We start from the raw sequence: 22,573 nt of genomic DNA on the forward strand, positions 1-22,573 counted from the left end.
TGCTTAAATGAGCTTGTTAAGGCTTTGAGAGGGATAAAAGATATCTTTGCCATCTAAATAAAGATGACAGAACACAGTGGAAATCCATTGCTTGCCTGCATTTTCTCCGCTGATTTTGTACACATGAAATCCTATGTTAATGAAACTTCAACTGCTTGTTAGTCACTATCGTCTGAAAACTGATGTCAAGCCAATTTATGTTTTCCTAAGACAAAACCTTTGTGAAGTAGAATTAAAGCAAAAAAAAAAACAACACTTTATTAGTCTGCAGCATTTTAAGACTAATAAAGGAAATGAGTATAGACAGCCCAGGGCAACGCTTATTTCCAGAGAATGGGGAATAAGAGATTGGGATTGCTGAAAGGCCATTAACTACCGGTACTTGTGTACTAGTCTATAATACGCCTTCATTATAATTATAAGGGCATTTTTCACTTTTCACTCATAGTTTGACTATTTGACTAACAATTACTTGGTCATGAAACACGGGGGGGATTTACTAAAACTGAAGAGCGCAAAATCGGGTGCAGCTCTGCATAGAAACCAATCAGATTTCAGTTTTTTTTGTTAAAGCTTAATTGAACAGGCTGAAGATAGAAACAGATTGGCTACCACACACATCTGCACCAGATTCTGGAGTGCACAAGTTTTAGTAAATCTCCTCAACCGTCCCAAACAAATTCTATATAATTTTCTTTAAACGGTTAGATATCAAATAAAATACCAGGAGTATGAAAACCAACCAAATGACCCTTTTTTGGAAAGTAGACACCCTAGAGGTCTCAAACTGGTAGCCCTCCAGCTGTTGCTGCTGCCTGTGGGAATCATGCTTGTAAATGTCAGCCTTGCAATGCCTCACGGGACTTCTAGACAGCTAGAGGGCCGCCAGTTTGAGATGCCTGCCCTAAGGTGATCTAATTTTTTACAGAAATATATTTATAAAATGAAGAAACAGGCTGGTATTGAGTGGGTTAAAATGAACTTGGTAATGGTGCACTGACACATTACTGTACAGGTCATACACAGAGGGGGTGAATGTGGTTAATATACAGGTTACATACAATGACAGGATGGAGATGTATGTGATAAGGGAGGTGAGGGATTAACACATGGTTCACAATTCCGTTCACATACAGAGACAGCATTTATATCATAGGTATAGGGGAAGAGAGGTGGTGAAAGGTTTAAAAAAACAATTTCATTGTGAATGAAACTGAATGAATGAATCTGTACCTGAGATTTTTCTTGTTGGGCATTTTTCGAGCGTTTTATGAGCTGAAAATGCTCAGGTGGGAATGCAGCCTGAGGGTTTACAACCCCTTTAACCAAAAGCTCCATCCTTGGCCCCTCTAAACATGCTGGTTCAAGGCCTCAAACCCATGGTATCAGTGACCCCAAATCTACCTCATCCCTATTTTTAACATCCACCCACAAGAGATAGAGGTGTACAATCGGTAAAGTGTACACTCCCTACTGACTGGAGTGCTCAAGTTTTGCTAAAGATTTTATAGTGCTGCTGGAGACTAAATCAATGATAAGTTAAACCTTTCAGTATGTTTTCCTGAACCCTCAGTTTAGTAAATTAATTTAAGACTGGCCATACATGGTTCGAATCTCATCCGGGAACTGGTCAATATTTGAACCGTTGATGGGCAGACTGAATGTACCAAGTTGATCAGTCAACCAACTTGGGTGTATGGCCAGCCTTACACAAGATTTCAACTGGGTTTTAAAGAAAAGCAATCGGTACTGAAGAGGAAAAATGCTTTTCTGTATTGGCACTTTGCTCAACATGAAGTCCAAATTAGAGGGGGAAACCTGTGCGATAAATGTTTGAGGTTTGCCCATGTGTGTATACTGTATGTATGTACAGTGCCTTGCGAAAGTATTCGGCCCCCTTGAACTTTTCAACCTTTTGCCACATTTCAGGCTTCAAACATAAAGATATAACATTTTTATTTTTTGTGAAGAATCACCAACAAGTGGGACACAATTGTGAAGTGGAACGAAATCTATTGGATTTTTGAAACTTTTTTAACTAATAAAAAAATGAAAAGTGGGGCGTGCAAAATTATTCGGCCCCCTTGCGTTAATACTTTGTAGAGCCACCTTTTGCTGCGATTACAGCTGCAAGTCGCTTGGGGTATGTCTCTGTCAGTTTTGCACATCGAGAGACTGAAATTCTTGCCCATTCTTCCTTGCAAAACAGCTCGAGCTCAGTGAGGTTGGATGGAGAGCGTTTGTGAACAGCAGTTTTCAGCTCTTTCCACAGATTCTCAATTGGATTCAGGTCTGGACTTTGACTTGGCCATTCTAACACCTGGATACGTTTATTTGTGAACCATTCCTTTGTCGATTTTGCTGTATGTTTGGGATCATTGTCTTGTTGGAAGATAAATCTCTGTCCCAGTTTCAGGTCTTTTGCAGACTCCAACAGGTTTTCATCCAGAATGGTCCTGTATTTGGCTGCATCCATCTTCCCCTCAATTTTAACCATCTTCCCTGTCCCTGGTGAAGAAAAGCAGGCCCAAACCATGATGCTGCCACCACCATGTTTGACAGTGGGGATGGTGTGTTGAGGGTGATGAGCTGTGTTGCTTTTACGCCAAACATATAATTTTGCATTGTGGGCAAAAAAGTTTGATTTTGGTTTCATCTGACCAGAGCACCTTCTTCCGCGTTTGGTGTGTCTCCCAGGTGGCTTGTGGCAAACTTTAGACGAGACTTTTTATGGATATCTTTGAGAAATGGCTTTCTTCTTGCCACTCTTCCATAAAGGCCAGATTTGTGCAGTGTACGACTGATTGTTGTCCTATGGACAGACTCTCCCACCTCAGCTGTAGTTCTCTGCAGTTCATCCAGAGTGATCATGGGCCTCTTGGCTGCATCTCTGATCAGTCTTCTCCTTGTCTGAGCTGAAAGTTTAGAGGGACGGCCAGGTCTTGGTAGATTTGCAGTGGTCTGATACGCCTTCCATTTCAAAATGATCGCTTGCACAGTGCTCCTTGGGATGTTTAAAGCTTGGGAAATCTTTTTGTATCCAAATCCGGCTTTAAACTTCTCCACAACAGTATTACGGACCTGCCTGGTGTGTTCCTTTGTCTTCATGATGCTCTCTGCGCTTTCAACAGAACCCTGAGACTATCACAGAGCAGGTGCATTTATACAGAGACTTGATTACACACAGGTGGATTCTATTTATCACCATCAGTCATTTAGGACAACATTGGATCATTCAGAGATCCTCGCTGAACTTCTGGAGTGAGTTTGCTGCACTGAAAGTAAAGGGGCGAATAATTTTGCACGCACCACTTTTCAGTTTTTTATTTGCTAAAAAAGTTTAAATTATCCAATAGATTTCGTTCCACTTCACAATTATGTCCCACTTGTTGGTGATTCTTCACAAAAAATAAAAATTGTATATCTTTATGTTTGAAGCCTGAAATGTTGCAAAAGGTTGAAAAGTTCAAGGGGGCCGAATACTTTCGCAAGGCACTGTATGTGTTTACCCATGTATAATGTTCACTATTTCCATTTGATAGAATATTAAAGCAACTAAGTCACCAATTTCAAAAATGAAACAAGCCAAAGTCTGCCAAAGGAAAGAATAATACGTACTTGCCTGTCCCACCACCCATTCCAGGAACCTTTGCTCTCCTGCAGACCAATGCTGCTCATGAAATCTTAACATCGGACATACATGCCTTTGCCCTCAAGTTGCTACAGGGCAGTGACATAGGGAACAGGGAATAAAACTACAGAGTTTGGTGGGGCGCACAGGCATCTGACAAGCCTCCAAGTATGTTAAATGCTCAGCAAGAGTGCAAAGATACCAGGAATGGTAGAGCAGTTAAGTATAAGTATTTTTCTTTTGCAGGATTGGCAGGTTTTTCAAATAGGTAACAAAGTGGTATTAAAATTCCTAATGGTTTCTAAAAAGTAATTAAAAAAGACCAAATTTTTTAGGGATCATTGCATATGAGCAACCTTTTAGGTTTGTAACGTTTGTACTATAAAAGTACAAATAGCGTGATATCTATACCAAAGTAATCCTGCTTTCACCCTAGCTGCCCTAATATTATTGATTCCAACTGTCTAAAATTGGGACAGCTGGAAGGCAGGATGTATTTACTGCAATCAAATAAAAATTAATATTAGCCACCCCTGAGGCATTGCTGAAATTCAAATACATATAATCATACAAGTCTCTTTTGTCTCCCTATAGTTTGTGTTTTCCCAGCAATACGCCAGCCTGCCATACGGACAGCACCGCTGTACAATGTAATTTCATCCTGATTGATCTCACTTCAATCAAAATAGCACAATCAGCTTTAAGATAAGCAGTACAAATATCTGCTTTTAATCAAGGAAATAAAAATGCTTCCAGTGCATAATGACCTCAATGCTTTATTATGTTTCCACACCTGAAAAGAATATTCGCTATGCTGACATACTGAAAACCCATACTAAAAATAAGAGAAATGTGAAAACATATACTGCACATAAAGAGCACAGTCTAAATGTAAATGTTGTCTTCTGTGAAGGGTCATGGTATATTAATCCAGGAAAACTATGCAAGATAAGAAACCATAAACATATGTTGCAAAGTTATTTATTTCCAAATTGTGTGTAATGCTAAGAATGTTAGGTTAGCTTGGCATTCCACTCATATCTTGGATATACAAACTCATAAACATCACATAAGAACTATACTACTTATATAACAAGCTGGTATTGGCTGTAAAATAGACTTTTGACTAGTACACTATACTATATACAGGTATATTTCACTAGTAGCAGAAATGTAGTAATTCTGGTAACATTACTGGCTCTTACATGAGTAGCTTTCTTTGGAAGGTTTTTTGAAATGTTCTGAAAAGTCAAGTGACATTTACACTGTCATGGTTCTAGCCCATATAGATTATGATTTCCTATAAGCATGTATAATACAATGTTCAGCAAGGAGCCAGAAATCAAATTTCAAAAGAAAATCCTGGCAATGGGGGCAAAGGGATTACTTCCTTACTAAGCCATTCCTGTTTTAGCAAACAGGACCCCCTTCACTGCTGCACATGCTTAAAGCAGTAGTAAAGTCTACTTTGTGAAGTCTATACTAAAGCTTACCTGTAGGTCAAATTAATATCTCCTAAACATGCACTGTTTAGAAGATATTCACTCTTTTGACAGCTGGTGACCTCACAGATAAATGCAATCGGAAGTACCCATACCCTTGCCGTTCCTTCATAGCATTGTGCTGTGGATTGGACTCGCAAGTGCATGCGCACCGCTGGAGGGCTTCATTCTAAGGTAAGTATTTTTTTTTTAGGCATGACCGTGGTTTATTACTCCTTTAAAGTGTATGTAAACACCAACAATTTTCTTCTCTTTATTGCTCGCACCAGTTCTCAAAAAGGATATCGGGGAACTGGAGAAAGTGCAGAGAAGGGCAACCAAATGATAAGAGGCATGGAGGAGCTCAGCTATGAGGGAAGATTAGAGGAACTGAATTTATTCACCCTTAAGAAGAGGAGATTAAGGGGGGGGGGGGGGGTAAGATCACCATGTATAAATATTTATGGGGTCTATATAGCGAACTTTGTGTTGAGTTATTCACTTTATGGTCAACACACAAGGGGGCACTCTTAACATCTAGAGGAAAACAGATTTCATCTCCAAATACGGAAAGGTTTCTTCACAGTAAGAGCTGTGAAAATGTGGAATAGACTCCATCCAGAGGTGGTTCTGGCCAGCTCAGTAGATTGCTTTAAGAAAGGCCTGGATTATTTCCTAAATGTACATAATATAACTGGGTAATGACATTTATATTGATCCAGGGAAAATCCGATTGCCTCTCTGGGATCAGGAAGGAACTTTTTCCCCTGCTGTAGCAAATTGGATCCTGCTTCTCTGGGGTTTTACGCCTTCCTCTGGATCAACTGTGGGTATAGGATTGGGTATAAGCGATTGTATGATATTTTTTATTTATTTATTTTTATGGTTAACTAGATGGACTTGTGTCTTTTTTCAACCTGACTAACTATGTAACTATATAACTATGTAACTGACATTTTCCGCTTCATAGAGAGCAATGGGTGGTCTGATTGAGTCCTCCTGAAAAATTGACAGGCGGACCCGATCAGTCCATCTGTGTAAAAGATAACATTTTGGAAATGTGTATGTATTGCTGAGATGTTCTATGTATGTTTTTTTTTGCCTTGGTATACACATTAATCAACAGTACAAAGTACATAGCACCTCTGTTTTTAATAAATATCGATTTCACAAATTTCACAACAGGAAAATAAACGGAAGCATTAGACCTGTTGCCTTTGCATTATTTCTAAAGGGTCGGGTGGATCAGAGCACTACAACAATGCCTAGAACATAGAAGTACTGAGCAGCTAGACAGGTAAGCTGTGCTTCTTGTATACATCACAATGCTTAAAGAGGCCTTGCCACTAATTAAAAAATAATTACAAATAAAGAATATATCAAGAATTTTAAATGCTTACGTACAGCATTTTATCTTTCCATAATAATGTTTCATCCATTTGCAATTTGCCTTTGAACTCTCTAGGGATTTTGACCACTCCAGGAGTCAATTCCCTAGCCTCTTCTCTACTGGGAGTGACAAATTATGGTCTGTCATGGCCTACCTCCTCCATCCCTCACCTCCCTACATGAAGTTATATGTTGCTGCCAGGGGAGCAGTGAGGAGAAATACTATAGGAAGAGTGAGAGCTCTGAGTCTGCTGGGGCTGCTGAGATTACATTCAAGATACTGGGACCAGTCTCACGCCTTTTCAATGTCTACACAAAGGAGGCTTTTACAGAGAGAAAACATGCACAAAATATGTTAAATCCATATCTAATTTTACAGGAAGATTGTTGTTAAAATTACTGTTTTGGTGACAAGGTCTCTGTAAGGGTTTAAAATATATGAGATGTCATAAATGACTTGCTTTTGAAGCTGTGGGGATATTATTTGTGTCCTTCCTTCACTACTAGTATAGCTAACCTAGTATAATAATATCAGGGGTCTCAATGTATAAAATGCATACCCCTATTCTAGCAAGTCACTTGTTAAGTATTAAAAATAAATAAATAAATAAATAAAGATGGCAGCCCCATAATTTAAAACTTTAAATACCGGTATATGTCATGCCATCTCCAACATTTTCAACCTGAAAGGTTCATTTTAATTTTCAATTTTGATGGAAGTGTACCAAGAAACACATTCTCATAACAACAGTCATCTTTAGTTAATTAATAAATTAATCATAAATGTATCAAGGTTGGCTTTTTGTTACAAATGGAATTATTCACTTGGAAGAATGAAATGAACCTTGCGTGCTTTTTCAGCCAATACCATATAGAAACATTGTCAGCAATAGATAAACCTTATGCTATTCAGCAAGTGAAAATGCACAGCCCTCAAATAACTAATAAACAGCAGCAAATCGCATGTAAAAATACAAAAATATCATTAACAAATCAATTACCTGGATTATAACACTGTAATTTCCTTTAGCGAATAAAGGAGGGTTGTCATTGACATCAGACACATCAATGTTAACGGTTGTCATGTTCCTTCTGGGTGGATTCCCATTATCCTCTGCTTGGACTGTCAAGGTATAGCCAGATATCTGTAAAATAAAAAATAAAGTGTGATGACAGCCTGCGACAAAAAAACAATGCAGTAGCATACAGGAAAACAGACAGACTCTTGCTATACATTGAATAACAATGAAATTATCTTGCATGGAAAGCTCTTGTTCTGGTGCTTCCCATATTGACACGAAGGAAAGAAAAAGTATGGCATGACTCACCTTCTCTCTGTCTAAAAGTTTATTCACTTTAACTTCCCCTCGTACAGGATCAATGATAAAGGTATTCCCCAGATTGCCATCTGTAATTGAGTAGTGGATGTGACTGTTCAAAGGTCCATCAGCATCATCTGCAACAACCTAGATGAAAGCAAATTGTCATGTGAAGCACATACTGGAAGACAAGCAAACACTTTTGAAATAATTCTTCCTCATGTCCCAGTTTTAACTTATTAGATGATCTCCCAGCAGGCTTATTTCAATGGTTTTACCGCTACCTTCATAAACTCAACCAACAGAACAAAAGAATGTGCCTGAAGGGACACAACATGATATCTTACACTATTGTTCTCCAAGTAGAAAGTACTACATGAATATAGGAAATCTTTTATTTTTCCTGTTAAACTAGAAGGTATGAGCTGAAGTAGTTATAATCTTTATGCAACGTACTTTTTTCTCATAGAGTGGTTTACACCACTTCATTTTTATGCCTGCTCCCTGTTTTTACAAACAAGCAGGCCAACAAAGGCAAAAATTACATTACAGCACAGCCATTAAAGGAAACATGTACAGATATCAAAGAGCATTGACACAATTTTGGTTTAGCATTAGAAGAGAAGAAGAAGAAGAGGTCAACAATGGTGGCTTTCATGTTTTCTCCCTACATGTTTCCTTTAAGAAATAAAAAGTTGCATATTTAAAAGGACTTAGCTTCTGTATAAACAGACCAACATTAATTCATTAAACCCACCAAGGTGTTCCTGTGTCTGTGACCAGGGTGGTGCATTAACGCAATGGTTTGCTGAACTGTGTGCTATAACTCGATAATCAAAATGTGTGGGATCTGGCTGGCTTTGACACAGTGGCACTAATTAATTTAATTGAAAAAGAACAGGCTCCTAAAGTGTATGTAAACTTTAATGATGCTCTGCCCAGTTCGCTCATTGGACTACATAACACCCCCATGTTATGGATGCCACTATGCAGCATTATGCAGTAGGATGTTTTCTGTTGCTGTTCCAATGGATGGACAAACATTGTTTTAATGGATTTTGAAAGACAATTTCTTAGGATTCTCTTGTCCGATATCACACTAAACATAGACCTCATAATTTTCTTACAGAACTTGTAAAGTAATACAAAATATGTAAAGTTCTACCAATTTTACTCTTATGCCGCGTACACACGACCAGACTTTTTGACAGACTTAGTCCGACGGTCTTCCCGACAGACTTTCAGAGGAGGTCCGACAGACTTTCTGAATGAACGAACTAAGTCTGTTTGAAATTACGTTCGGTTTGAGCGTGATGACGTAAGACAGGACAAAACAAAGAAGTTCAATAGCCATTAGCCAATAGCTGTCCTTGCATCGTATTTGGTCCATCGGACTAGCATACAGACGAACGGATTTTTTGACTGGACTCGAGTCCGTCAGAAAGATTTGAAACATATTTTATTTCTAGGTCCTTCCGATTTTTTCCCCCAAAAAATGATCGGACTAGCCCACACATGATTGGATTGTCCGACGGACTGATCCCGTCGGACTTAGTCTGGCGGAAAGTCCAGTCGTGTGTATGCGGCATTAGATTTGCAAGAAAAACATACACCAGCAGACCTAGCAACTTGAGTACAGACATTTCTGTAATCCAAGATGAAAGTGCTTAGGGAAAGGAATTGGCAATATGAGTTTGCTGTGAATTTGGAAACAGTTCTGTATGTTTAAAATATTCTCAGTGATGACAAACTGCAGGAATCTCAAGCCTTCTTACAACTGGACTGGGTACTCTACCCCTAAGCATGCCCTAACCCCCTCAACTGGTTGATGCCCTGCACACAGGCAGGCTTTCAGAGTGGGTATCTAAGTTGGCTCAGTGCCCTGCATCAGTGCCTGAACAAAAAGATCCCGTTTAGTTCCTGTGTGTTTTTGGTAGGAAGTCTGGGAAATGCTCAGCCTCTGCGAGCCCACGTCTACTGCTTTTGGAATCCTTAACACCCATTCTAACATGGCTGACCAGTTGTGCTAAGGATGGCGGAAGTGGAAGATGTACTAATTTGGTATTACATCAAGAATAATTGGAGTTCTGGTAGCCATGGTTGGTATGGGTTCATGAACTTGTGTCATTTTTGATCATTTATGTTTAACATCACTGCTCAGATAATTCTTTTTTCTCTCTACTGAATGCTGTCAGGCTTAAACTTGTAATTTTTAATTTCACTTGTCAAAATGATAATTCCACTTTTATGCAAATTAACATCATATTAAAATGGATCAATCCAACTATAAATGTTCAAGTGCTTTGTCTCGCTGTCTTCAAACAGTACAGTGTGTTCACTAATGAAACATGATCATGGAGAAGTAAAAAAAATAAAATACTGTGAAGAATTACTTTAAAAACAGAATCTTAAAGGGCAATTCCATGCACACTGATATAAAAATACAGCAGAGACAAGTGCATAGAGGCTTTTTTTTTAGCAGCCAGCAAGAAAGGTGGTTACTTCTGTAAATACCCAGTTGTTGCTGTGCTATATAAGGGCACAGCATCAGGAAGGTAATGATATTCTTCAGACCTGCTCATTTTTCACACTACAAGACACAACCATGCTTCCTATCCTACTCTCCAGAATACTAGTGAATATGCCCTTAGCGTCACGTACCCTGACTTCACTCTCTCCAACAAGACCAGCTAAGTATCTACAACCCTTTAGCTTAAAGAACGGGTGTCTGTAGAAGCTTAGTGTAAATACAGGCTTCAGGTAATTATACGGGCTGAAAAGAAGATTTCATGATTTCTAAAGGAAAACATAAGTGAAATAAATGCTAATCTAAAGGCCCCCCCATGGTGAAAAATACTGTAATCTGGTAGCTGCAGTTAATACATACAATGATAGTATTTAGCATATGGATTTCTTTTTTATGTTGATGACTTTATTTATTCTGTACATTTCAAGTAGGTAAAGAAGAGATTAGGGTTGGGGCAAACTATAACACTGCTAGGGGTCTCAAGCCTTCCTATCACCTTTTTTATTCCCCGTAGTTAAAGGGCTACTGTCATGACATATTTTGGAGTATTGCAGATTCATATCATGGGCAGGTTAATGTGAAGAAAAATATAAATAAAGGCATGTGAAGTAATAAAAAAAATATATATATATATATATATATATATTCATATACTATATACTCATTACATTTATTAACCCCATGTTGTTATCAGAATACTGCCCTGTACACACGGTCGGACTTTCCGACGGAATATGTGCGATCGGATCGTGTTGTTGGAAAATCAGATCATGTGTGGGCTCCATCTGACTTTTTCCGTCAGAATTTCCGACACATAGATTTAAAGAACTGGATCTAAAATTTTCCAACAACAAAATACGATCGTTTAAATTCCGAACGTGTGTAGACAACTTCGACAGACAAAGTGCCACGCATTCTCAGAATAAATTACGAGACGAAAGCTATATGCTACTGCCCACTTTATAGTCCCGTCGTACGTGGTTTACGTCACCTCATTCTGAACGATCAGATTTTCCGACAACTTTGTGCAACCGTGTGTATGCAGGACAAGTTTGGGCCAAAATCCGTCTGAAAAAATCAGACGGATTTTGACGTTGGAATGTCCAACCGTGTGTACGGGGCATAGAAATGTTTTTACAACAGTTGGCTTTTCCTTGAGCATAAGGTGTTTATATATGGATGTGTGAATGTCAGACCACCTCACACCAAATAACAGGAGATGAGGAGAGTAAGACATGCTTCCTGTCCTAGGGTGACAATGCTACTTATATTTTTATACAGTATAGTGGGTGAACAGTCTAGTACAGAAGGTGTTCTACCAACAGGATAACCAGACCGAAAAAATAAATCCTAAAAAAATTTAGCCACCACATCTAAGGCCTGGTAAAATGCAATAAATACATTTGTGTTATTCAGTTTAGATACAAGTTAACCACGTAAGGACTGGAAGGATTTACCCCCTAAATGACCAAGCCATTTTTTTGCAATACGGCACTGCATTCGTTTAACCGACAATTGCATGGGCAAGCAACCCTTTACCCAAATAAAATTGATCTTCTTTTTTTCCTTTTGGTGCTATTTGCACCTCTGCGGTTTTTATTGTTTGTGCTATAAACGAAAAAAGACTGACAATTTTGAAAAAAAAAAATTTCAAAAAACAAATTTATTCATCAGCTTAGACCAATATATATTCTGCTACGTATTTTTGGTTAAAAAAAAATCCCAATAAGAGAATATTGCTTGGCTTGCGCAAAGTTTATAGGGTCTACAAAATAGGGGACAGATTTAGGGACTTTTCATCTTTTTTTTATTGTTTTCACTAGTAATGGTGGTGATCAGTGATTTTAAGTGGTACTGCAACATTTCGGGGGACAAATCTCACCCCAAGTGACACTTTTTGGGGATCAGTGACACCAATACAGTTATCAGTGTTAAAAAAAAAATAAAATGCACTGATTACTGTATAAATGACACTGGCAGGGAAGGGGTTAAACCAGCGGCAATCAAAGGGTTAAGTGTTTCCTAGGGAGGAGCTTTCCAACTGTGTGGGGGACAGACTGACAGGGAGTACGCAGAGATCGCTGTTCCTGAGTACTAGGAACAGATGATCTCTCTGTACTCCCCTGTCAAAAAGGGGATCTGCCTTGTTCCCCCGTTCTGCCTCTCTGTGGAGTGATCGCAGGTGGTCGGCAGGCATTGCAACTGTGGCCATGCGCTCGGCTTCCGCTCTGTGCGGCACGACCACAGTGTCTATTACACGAAATGATGTACAGTTAAGTCGTTTCGCGCAATAGGGCCTCCCTGCCACAGTATATCTGCAGCGGGTGGTCCTTAAGTGGTTAACCTCCCTCCGCCTGCACTTTACAAAATGCCCTTATTCTAAAGCTGGGTTGCTTTTTATTGACCAGCGAGCGAATGATTAAAATAAAAAAAAAATAAACAGAACGGGTTCCCCATCCATAAAAACAAGCTGGTTGGGTGCATGCGCTTATTGAATGAAAATTTTCCAACATTCATTAGATCTAATTCTCTTGAGCACGAACAGCCATATTTGGATTGAAATTCAGCTGGTTCTTGCTGAACTGAACATTTTCCAATCCTTCTATGGCCTGCTTCAGGTAGGGGGTCTTTAAAAGGGTCATTCTGCCTCTGCAGGCCATGTTGTCTTTTACTAGTAGCAAATGTGCAAATGTGATAAGCTTGTCAAGCATGCGCCTGATTGGGGCAGTTGAAGAAACACACCATTCTAGAGAAGAAGAACACGGGGTTTACAGAACCAGAAATCCTGTCTACAGTTTACTAAAAACAATAAAAGTCTTGAAACTGGAAAGGGAGGCAAAATGTGTAAAGTGGTAAAAACCTGCTCATATGGAAGATCATCAATAAAGGAGGCAACAGTATTATTGGAAATATAGTACATACTGATATATTAAAAAAGTGGCTGAGCTCAAATTACCATTAAGACGGGTTGTCCAGACACAGCGTCTTCACCGACCACAGCATTGTAAGTGCTTTGACTGAAAACTGGTGAGTTGTCATTGACATCTGTTACATTGATGGTGACTGTTGCAACATCACTCAGGGGTGGCGTGCCACCATCTATAGCTTCTACTGTTAAATAAAATTCTGCTGCACTTTCATGATCCAGACTTTCAATTATAAAAAGAACTCCTGAAATAAAATAAAATGTACATAGAAATAGTAAAATTTAGGGTTATTGGGCTTTGAATGTAAAAACAGATTTCGATGTATGTATGTATGTATCTCTAAAACAATGCATGGTTCCTTAAAAATATGATAGTGTTCTTTAGAAACGACCAGGGCTTACAGAGGCATGGCATTCTAGAGAAAAGATTCTGAAAAGTGCTACAAAGATTTTTTTACAATTTGGGATAAAGTATTATATACTTCATTCCTTTACATTCACTAAATTTTAATGCTTACTGGTGCAGTTAACTGCATGTGAAACTGCAGCTAAAAATCATGATGAGCTCTGCGTAATTGTATGCAAAGTGGATTGTTCTTATCCCTGTATTTTATTGAAAGCTCTAAACCTGCATTTTACTAGCAGCCTTGCATTCATCTAATTGCACTGAAGACGTATTGCTTATTTCTTTTGAGCAGTGCAGCTGCAGGTTCATTGATGTCTTTACTTATTCATGTCCGGGACTTTGTCAATCTGAAAACGCCAAGCAACTTCAAATGCTCTGGCATCTCGCCAGCTGTTCTTTAACAGCGCTTCAGCGGGAGTTTGAGAGTGGCGACACCCATAGCTCGACACAACTTTCCAGTAAAGGAGTTTACAACTTTCTTGAGAATGTGGATAATCCTTTATGCGGGAAATTGTGTTTTTCTGGCTTACCACTGTAGAGGTTTAAGGGGTGTCTTTGACCTAAACTTGCCAACTGGAAAATATTCCAGCTGCCTGGCTGGTAAAAATAGGACTCCATCCCAACACTGTTTACAGGTCAGAAACACTAAGAAGATAAGACTAGAAGTATGGGAAACCATAATTTAGGGTTCCTTAACACTAGTTAACACACACATTTTTTGTGTGATAAAACATTGTGTTAAAGGAGCCTACTGATTCTGATGCATGAAAAAATTCACCTTTTGCGTTTTCAGCAACACAGCACACCACTGTGACCCGAATGTTCAATGCGTTGTACTGTACTGCAGAGGTGCTTTGGTTGCAACTGTAACATGTGCTTGGGTATCATTCTGAATATGCAAAACTGAAATGCATTTAGTATTGTATTACTGCAACTCATAAATGTGAAAAAAACAGCACCAACCTTCAGGCCCGGATTTACTCCCTTTGCCGCCCCAAGACCAGGTCCTTCAATGCCCCCCCCCCCACCCCCCCAACACACACACACAAACACACACACACACACCACCATTCTTGTCCTTTATCGATGACTGCTACAATAGATCAATTAAAAACATAAAAATAACTGGCTTTAATTGTACAGACAGAAAATACTCTGTAATGCAGAAAATACCTTTTAAAGATTATAGCAGTAGGGAACTCCCTGCCAACCTTTTAGGGTCCATTTAAAAGAGTTCCACTGCAGTGTTTTAATGCACACACGTTAATGAATGTTTTTTTTAAGGCAAGCTATTCATTATGATTAGGTCACCATCACACTTCAAAAAATGAAATTACCTGTTACTGGGTTAATGCTGAATTTTCCTTGCTCGTTTCCACTGATAATCTGGTATGAAACTTCTGCATTCGCTTCAATATCCCTGCTCGTGGCATACACCTGGAGAACTTCTGTTCCAACTATTACATCTTCTGATAAAGTAGCCCCGTACTCTCTGTGTTCAAAGACCGGTGGATTATCATTAATGTCCAAGACTGATATTAACACGCTGGTAACTGAGGACAGCTTCCGAGGTAATCCATGATCACTGGCTTTGACTGTAAGTGCATACACTGCTTGCATCTCCCGATCTAGAGGTTTCTCCAAAGTAATTATTCCTGATGACTCATCAATGGAGAACTGGCCGTCTGCTGAGCTGACGAAAGAGTACTGCACCTTATGATTAAGTCCTATAATAAAAAACAAGAAACATCATAAAGTAACAGTATTTAGCATAATATATGTTGTTTACATACAATGTATATATATATATATATATATATATATATATATATATATATATATATTATATGACATTTCTTGCTAGATAGCTATTTGTCACCTCTTACACAAAATGTACATATTGCAACTAAACTCACTCCCACAAAAATGTATGCTTTGCTTTTGAAGAAATGTGGACCAAGCAAACATGTATACAAATCTGCTAGGAACATGGCCTTTATTCATATTTCATGTTGCCAATATTGGCAAGAGACTGTCCACAGGTTAAAGAAAACCAGTGCTCAGAGAACTATGGGAGCCTTTATTTTTTACCTTCTTGGTCTTATGCTGACTCTCTAAGATTATTACTAGTCAGCGAACCACAGTACACTAGTCTCCTGCAGTAATACTAAGCCTAGGCAGTATGTCTAGTTGGAATACTGCAGCTTAAAGGCATGGTAAACATTACTACCTGCACCTTGTGTTTTTCACTTACATAAGATGTGCATTAATCATGTAGTTTCATGGTGTCATTTGTTACCATATATTAGAGTAAATCTTCACATTCCCATGTCAGCAGTTTTAGTTTGTGTTGAAACATGAGGCATGTGGCATGGCATTGCACAGGTTAGGCTTAACTTATGTCTGTGGTGTGAGACCTGACAAGTTTTCTGTGAAGAAACTATATATTCCCAGATCCCTGGGTCTCTCGGTCTGTTGCTGGTGCAGGTGAGAACTACGCAGTAATTTGATCTGACACAGGCATAAACAGACACAGCATTCACAGATACACACTGAAGATACACTCATGCAGTGTTTCATCACATTAGCATGTCCACATTTGCGTTGCAACACAGAGGGGTTAGCAGGCATGCGTTTGACACTACATGACCTGGAACAAGAAGCTGTCCAGTCCCCTGGCACAAAGGGACCAGCAAGCTGAAGCAACATACAGACATAGGGGAATTGATCAGTCATGACACTACAAACTGCCACCACAATATGTGAGCCCATCATCACAAAGTACGACAAACAAACAACACAGAGAAGCAACAAAAACATTTGAAAGCACGCAATGCCTTTAACAAGCCAAAAATATATGCACACATTAGATGATTCACTTTGATTGAGGCTTTCCCCACAGAGCTGGGTAATACCTGTATCAGCATCTATGGCCTGCACCCTTGTAATTGGAGTTTTGGGTTCAGTGTTCTCAAATACAGTTACACTGTAAGGATCTGCAGAGAACTCTGGAGCATTGTCATTCACATCTTCTAATGTCAGCTCCACATTGGCTTCACAGAAGTTGCCGCCTCCATCTTTAGCTTTCACCAAGAGATGGTAGACTTCCTGGATCTCACGGTCAAGTGGTAATGATGTTTTCAGTTCGCCTTGAAAAGTAAAAGAGAAAAATTCATTTTGAAACATAATCTATAGTCTGTCTGCAACTTTTGAAAAAGGGATCAGGTTAGACTCAGATTCCAGAACCTTAAAGTAAAACTGTGACTTTCTAATATGTGCTGTAGCAGTTCATTATACGTGCATCAGCACCTACAGTGTTATCTTATGCCCGTACATACGATCGGAAATTCCGCCAGCAAAAGTCCGATGTGAGATTATAGTCGGAAATTGCGACCGTGTGCATGCTCCATTGGACTTTTGCTGGTGGTATTCCCACCAGCAAAAGATTGAGAGCAGGTTCTCTATTTTTCCGACAGAAAAAGTTCCGATCGGAAATTCCGATCGTCTGTACCAATTCCGACGTTCAAAATTCCTACGCATGCTTGGAAACAATTCAATGTGTGCTCGGAAGCACTGAACTTAATTTTCTCGGCTCGTCGTAGTGTTGTACGTCACCGCGTTCTTGGTGGTCAAAAGTTCCGAGAACGTTTGTGTGACCATGTGTATGCAAGCCAAGCTTGAGTGGAATTCCGTCAGAAAACCAATCCAAGATTTTTTTGAGGAAAACTCTGATCGTGCCCCCCTAAGTCCCCCTACAAGGTCCCACAAATACCCATCAGTGAGGTCTACCTAATGCAGCTCCCTGTGATGGAAACTTGTCTGTACTTTAATATGATTCCTCTCTTCTGAAGCTCCATGATAACATCAGTTATCACTTCAGAAGGAAGAAAACACTCCTCCTTAACATCATTTTCAGCCTACTCATCTAAGTTAAGGCATGAGGCCAACAAATCTAAATTTCCCATAGACATGAGACTGTGGTCAAATAGTAAGCAAAACATCTAACTTCTGAAGGACTGTCTAAATCAGATGTCTCAAACTGGCGACCCTCCAGCTGTTTCGAAACTACAAGTCCCATGAGGCATTGCAAGGCTGACAGTTACAAGCATGACTCCCACAGGCAGAGGCACGATGGGACTTATAGTTTTGCAACAGCTGGGGGGCTGCCAGTTTGAGACCCCTGGTCTAAATAATTGTGTGTGCTTCAAATGGTCAACTGTGCTTATTTCTGTACTAAAGCAGCCTATAGATGATTTGATTTTCTTTCCTTTGGTGGTGGGCGCTGGAAGCCTTCCTGGACAGCAGAACAAAATGATTACTAATAGCCATCGGCAGTAATCACACATAAAAAATTGGACAGGCTGGTTATACCCAAGTTGATTAACTTGGGTACAAACTGTCTGCCCATAGATGGATTGAATCTCAGACAGTCCCTGGGGAACTGGCTGAATTTCAATCCATGTGTGGCCGCCTGAAGCAGACATTCCAGGTGCCACCTGTACCTCAGAGATACAATAGAAATTGGTTGGGAAAATCCACCCCACATGATAAATTCTTTCCCTGAGATACCCTGATGGGGATATCAGCAGAAGCTACAGAATGTCCATATGAACATTTCCACAGTAATCGTGCAGATCAGAGCAGAGGAGGGTGGCAGAGGAGGGCAGAGGAGGGTGGCTATGCACATACAGTGGGATGATGAATAATGAACTTAACTTTCTAACAGGAAGCCAGATCAGAGCAGCAAAAAAAAAAAGGAATTTGGAGATATGGAGGAGACTAAGAGCAATACAAAGTACTTTTTTAGTTAAAATGTTAATGTACTTTTACAGAAAATGTAAAGGTGAAAACACACACCATATACCCTCTCCACCCCCTGGTCCCAAGTGTACTTACCTCTGGGATTTATAAGCTGTCAGTACCCAGGCAGTCAGTCCAGCAAACCAGGGATGTGAAATCTCCACTCTTCTCCCTCTTCTCTGTGTGCTACTTCTGGGACAGACCAGAGTGGTTCACTGTAGAGGAGCTGCCCAATCAGAATTGCTCTGGTCTGTCCTGGAAGCATTGCTCAGAGAAGGAGAAGAGCAGTGATTTTAAATCCCCAGACCACTGGATGGGTTGTCCGAGCAAAGAAAGCTTAGCAACCCCAGAGGTAAGTACAGTTAGGACCAGGGGGATGGGGAGGGTGTACGGTGGTAGTTTACCTTCACATTTTTTCTGTTGGTGGACACTTTAAGAGTACATACCCGAATATATATTTTCTAAACCAGGTTAGTATCAATTTAAGATCAGATAACTTTCTTTAACTAATACATCTAAAACACGTCTATTATATTCTAGCTCTATAGACTCTGAGCTATGGTGATAGCAACTCTCATAGCCACTACACTGTGGACCCCGAGGAATAGTGGCCCCAGTGCCCTGCCTGAAAACAAAGCATTCTCTGTTCATCTAATCAGAAGTGAAGCACTTATAGAGCCTGCACATTCTTTAGTTATGAATATGTCAGCAGCAGGCAGACAAAGCCCAGACAAAGCATGTTCTGCAAAAAAAAAAAAAGCAACGCTCTTTCTATGGCATTGCAAGGTATTTCCAGGTCAGCTGGAAGTTACAATTCCTCTAATGTGTTCTGGTTCAGACACTTCTTTTTTCATTTACTACCTCGTTTTAAGCCTCTTTACTTTAGCTCTTTAAAAGTTATGCAGCACAGTTTAGTGAAGGATGCTTTGCTTCATGATAATGGATGCATATACCACGGCTAATCAGTTTATTCCAGCCGAAGATGCTTCTCCTTAAATAATCAACATACTAGCAGGGGCTTTGTGCAGAGGGCCTTTATTAACAAGTCTAGAATGTCTGCAGAAAAATTTCATCCACTGAGATGTAGCAGAACATTAAAACTTTTAATGTGTTTGGATATTCCAATTTATACAGAATATGAGCAAAATACTATTGAGAATGTGGGCACTGAAACATGCAGTTGTATGAGTCGATTAGGTTTTTTTTTTTACACATTTATTTACAAAGGTTTTTCTTCTGCCCTTTCATACCATGTTTAGCTTTATAATGTGTATTAATAAAATGGTCTGCTGTATACATTTTGTAAAGTTTTTTGAGACAAAAGAGTAGATTTCATTGCTGGGATTGTGTTGGTATTTTTTGGCACAGGAAAGGTTTTTTAAATGGGTTCATTTTACATTGGCAAGGGGTTGTGTTATTGTATTATTATTATTATTATACAGGATTTATATAGCGCCAACAGTTTGCACAGCGCTTTACAACATGAGGGCAGACAGAACACTTATGCCCCATACACGCGGTCAGACATTCCGACCACAAAATCCGTCTGATTTTTTCCGACGGATTTTGGCCGAAACTTGTCTTGCATACACACGGTCACACTAAGTTGTCGGAAAATCCGATCGTTCTGAACGAGGTGACGTACAAAACGTATGACGGGACTACATAGAGGCCAGTAGCCAATAGCTTTCGTCTCCACATTTTTTCAGAGCATGTGTGGCACTTTGTGCGTCGGAATTCTCTACACACGATTGGAAAAAAACATATTTTGTTGTCGGAAAATTTTAGATCCAACTCTCAAACTTTTTCCGATAGAGCCCACACATGATCGGATTTTCCGACAACATAATCCGGTCGGACTTTTTCGTCATAATTTCCGACTGTGTGTACAGGGCATTACAATACAAATCAATACTGGAGGGATCAGAGGGCCCTGCTCGTTAGAGCTTACAATCTAGAAGGGAGGGCCAAGTGGAAACAAAAGGTAATAACTGTGGGGGTTGAGCTCATGGAGAAAATAAAAAAACTGTTGTTAGGTGTAGGTAGGGTAGGCTTTTCTGAAGAGAAGGGTTTTCAGGGATCGTCTAAAAGCTAATAGAGTTGGAGATAGGCAGACAGATTGGGGTAGGGCATTCCATAGGAATGGAGAGGCTTTAGAAAAGTCATGGAGGCGAGTATGGGAGGAGGTGATGTGGGAGCTAGAGAGCAGGAGGTCTTGAGAAGAACAAAGAGAATGAGTAGGAGTAAAAGGCAAGGTTAAAGTTTGGGTAACGACACGGGTCAAATATTGGGCAGCATTTCAATAAAAACTGACTGACATTCTGCCGTTCTGTACGCAGAAGCTGGCCGTTTGGATGGCTTCTATTGAAGGGGCATAACTGAAAAAGGTCTGCTGATTAGCACCCAATCAGTGACTGGGGTGTTCTGGCACGTGGGGGGATGATGGACAGTCCACCTGTCAGAACACATCATCTCAGTGAGGGAGATCAATGTACTAACATTGGATTGTTAGTACATCGGCTCCTACTGTGCTCTTCAGGTTTTTTTTCATTCAGCTCACTGGCTGAATGAAAAAAAAAACAAAAAAAAAAACGGTTAGTGTGTACTGGGCTTTAGGGTTAAAGGCAGAATTAGTATGATGAGTATTATTATACTTGGTGTAAGGGTTTAGGGAGAGTTAGTGTGAGGATTAGTGTTAGATTTACAGGCAGTTAGTGTGAGTATTAGTGCTAGACTTGTAGGTTGGGTTGGTGTAAGGTTTACAGGGATATTTAGTGTGAGTAACAGTGTTAAACCTACAGGAAGAATTTGTGTAAGGATTCGGGGAAAGTTGGGGTTTAGGGGAAGTTAGTGTGAGGATCAGTGTTAGGGTGAGTGTAGAGGTTAAAGAACATTTTAGCATTAGAATTACAGTGAGGGTTAGTACTACTATAAGTGACCTTTGGGATTTTTTCAGTGGAAGCTCTGCACCAAAAACTACCAACAAGCTCCACATCCTAAGAGTTAATGTATTGTCTTTACAATATTGAGCGGTCTTTAAAAATGTGTCAGACCACAATATAAGTGCAATTTTTTAAAGAAGTCTCATTTCAAACATTTTTCCTTTTTTCTTCCCCCAAGGGATCAAAAGCATATCCCTCATGGATTCGGCCAAAACATTCAATGTCCAATGAGCGAACTGGAAAAAAAAGCTAATCCTACATCACATCTGTCAAACATCAGGCCAGTGAGCCAAATCCAGCTCCCCAGACCATTTCATGTAGCCCTCACACACAGTGGGAGGTATGGATGTGGGATGTGGTCAGCCTGTGAAAGACAACTGAACCACTGTGCATAGCAATCCCCCAAACCCTGCACTTATGTAGCGCACTCCTCAACACTGCACTCTGTACACAGCATACCCCTGAATTCTGCACTCTGTATATAGTGCACTCCTAAACCCTGCTCTTGGTATGAAGCGTACTTCTGAAGTCTCCACCATGTAGGTAGTGCACCCATAAATTTAGCATTCTGTACATAGCACATCCTTAAACTCTGCACATAACGCACTTGTGGTATTTATTGCCTCTTTAGGATCCTCCCACTTTTAGTGCAATTTAGCCACACCCAACGTTCGATGTGGTTCGGCGGGGGGGTGTGGTTGACTTCCTACACCTATTCTCTGAAAAAAAAGCCCAGCAGAAATTTATATAGGCTTACAGATACAACCGGCCCTTTGAGGACAACTGACATGCTGATGTGGCCCACAATGAAATAGAGTTTGACACTCCTGTCCTACATCATGCTGACTGCCCACACATCTTCCACAGCATACATCTTTTGACATTTATGTTGCATCACAGTAACCCAAGTTTACCCAAAACACATATTTTATGATTTTTTTTGTGTTTTGCAGTATCAGTCTCTTGGTGTTGGACTACTCCCGATGGTATATAAAAACATTCCCAGGGCTTTTTGTCCTGCAAATAATCATTTTGTGTAAACGGAGGGAACATTGAATGCTATTAGGCAAATTTCTCTCCAGCCTGAAAGTTTTTAATTAAAAAAAAAGAATGAACCTGGAAAAAGCTGCATTATGACCACTAGCTGGAGCT

General features: G+C 39.8%; 1 protein-coding gene across 9 annotated transcripts in view; it reads right to left on the bottom strand.

Annotated features, from left to right (window-relative positions):
* FAT1 (FAT atypical cadherin 1) overlaps positions 1 to 22,573 on the bottom strand; it is a 386,437-nt gene that overhangs the window by 74,163 nt on the left and 289,701 nt on the right. For all 9 annotated transcript variants that reach the window (XR_013272342.1, XM_077477359.1, XM_077477364.1 and 6 more), the window contains 5 exons: positions 16,595 to 16,828; positions 15,017 to 15,406; positions 13,304 to 13,518; positions 7,830 to 7,967; positions 7,503 to 7,646 (listed from right to left, as the gene is read on the bottom strand). Coding sequence is in view for 8 of the 9 variants with exons in the window: in XM_077477359.1 (XP_077333485.1) it covers positions 7,503 to 7,646; positions 7,830 to 7,967; positions 13,304 to 13,518; positions 15,017 to 15,406; positions 16,595 to 16,828 (1,121 nt within the window). In the remaining variant the exon portion in view is untranslated. The remainder of the gene's footprint in view (positions 1 to 7,502; positions 7,647 to 7,829; positions 7,968 to 13,303; positions 13,519 to 15,016; positions 15,407 to 16,594; positions 16,829 to 22,573) is intronic.

Source organism: Lithobates pipiens, unplaced genomic scaffold (assembly GCF_037356315.1).
Source record: "Lithobates pipiens isolate NorthernLeopardFrog02 unplaced genomic scaffold, aLitPip1_a1.2 Scaffold_13, whole genome shotgun sequence".
Lineage (NCBI taxonomy): Eukaryota > Metazoa > Chordata > Amphibia > Anura > Ranidae > Lithobates > Lithobates pipiens.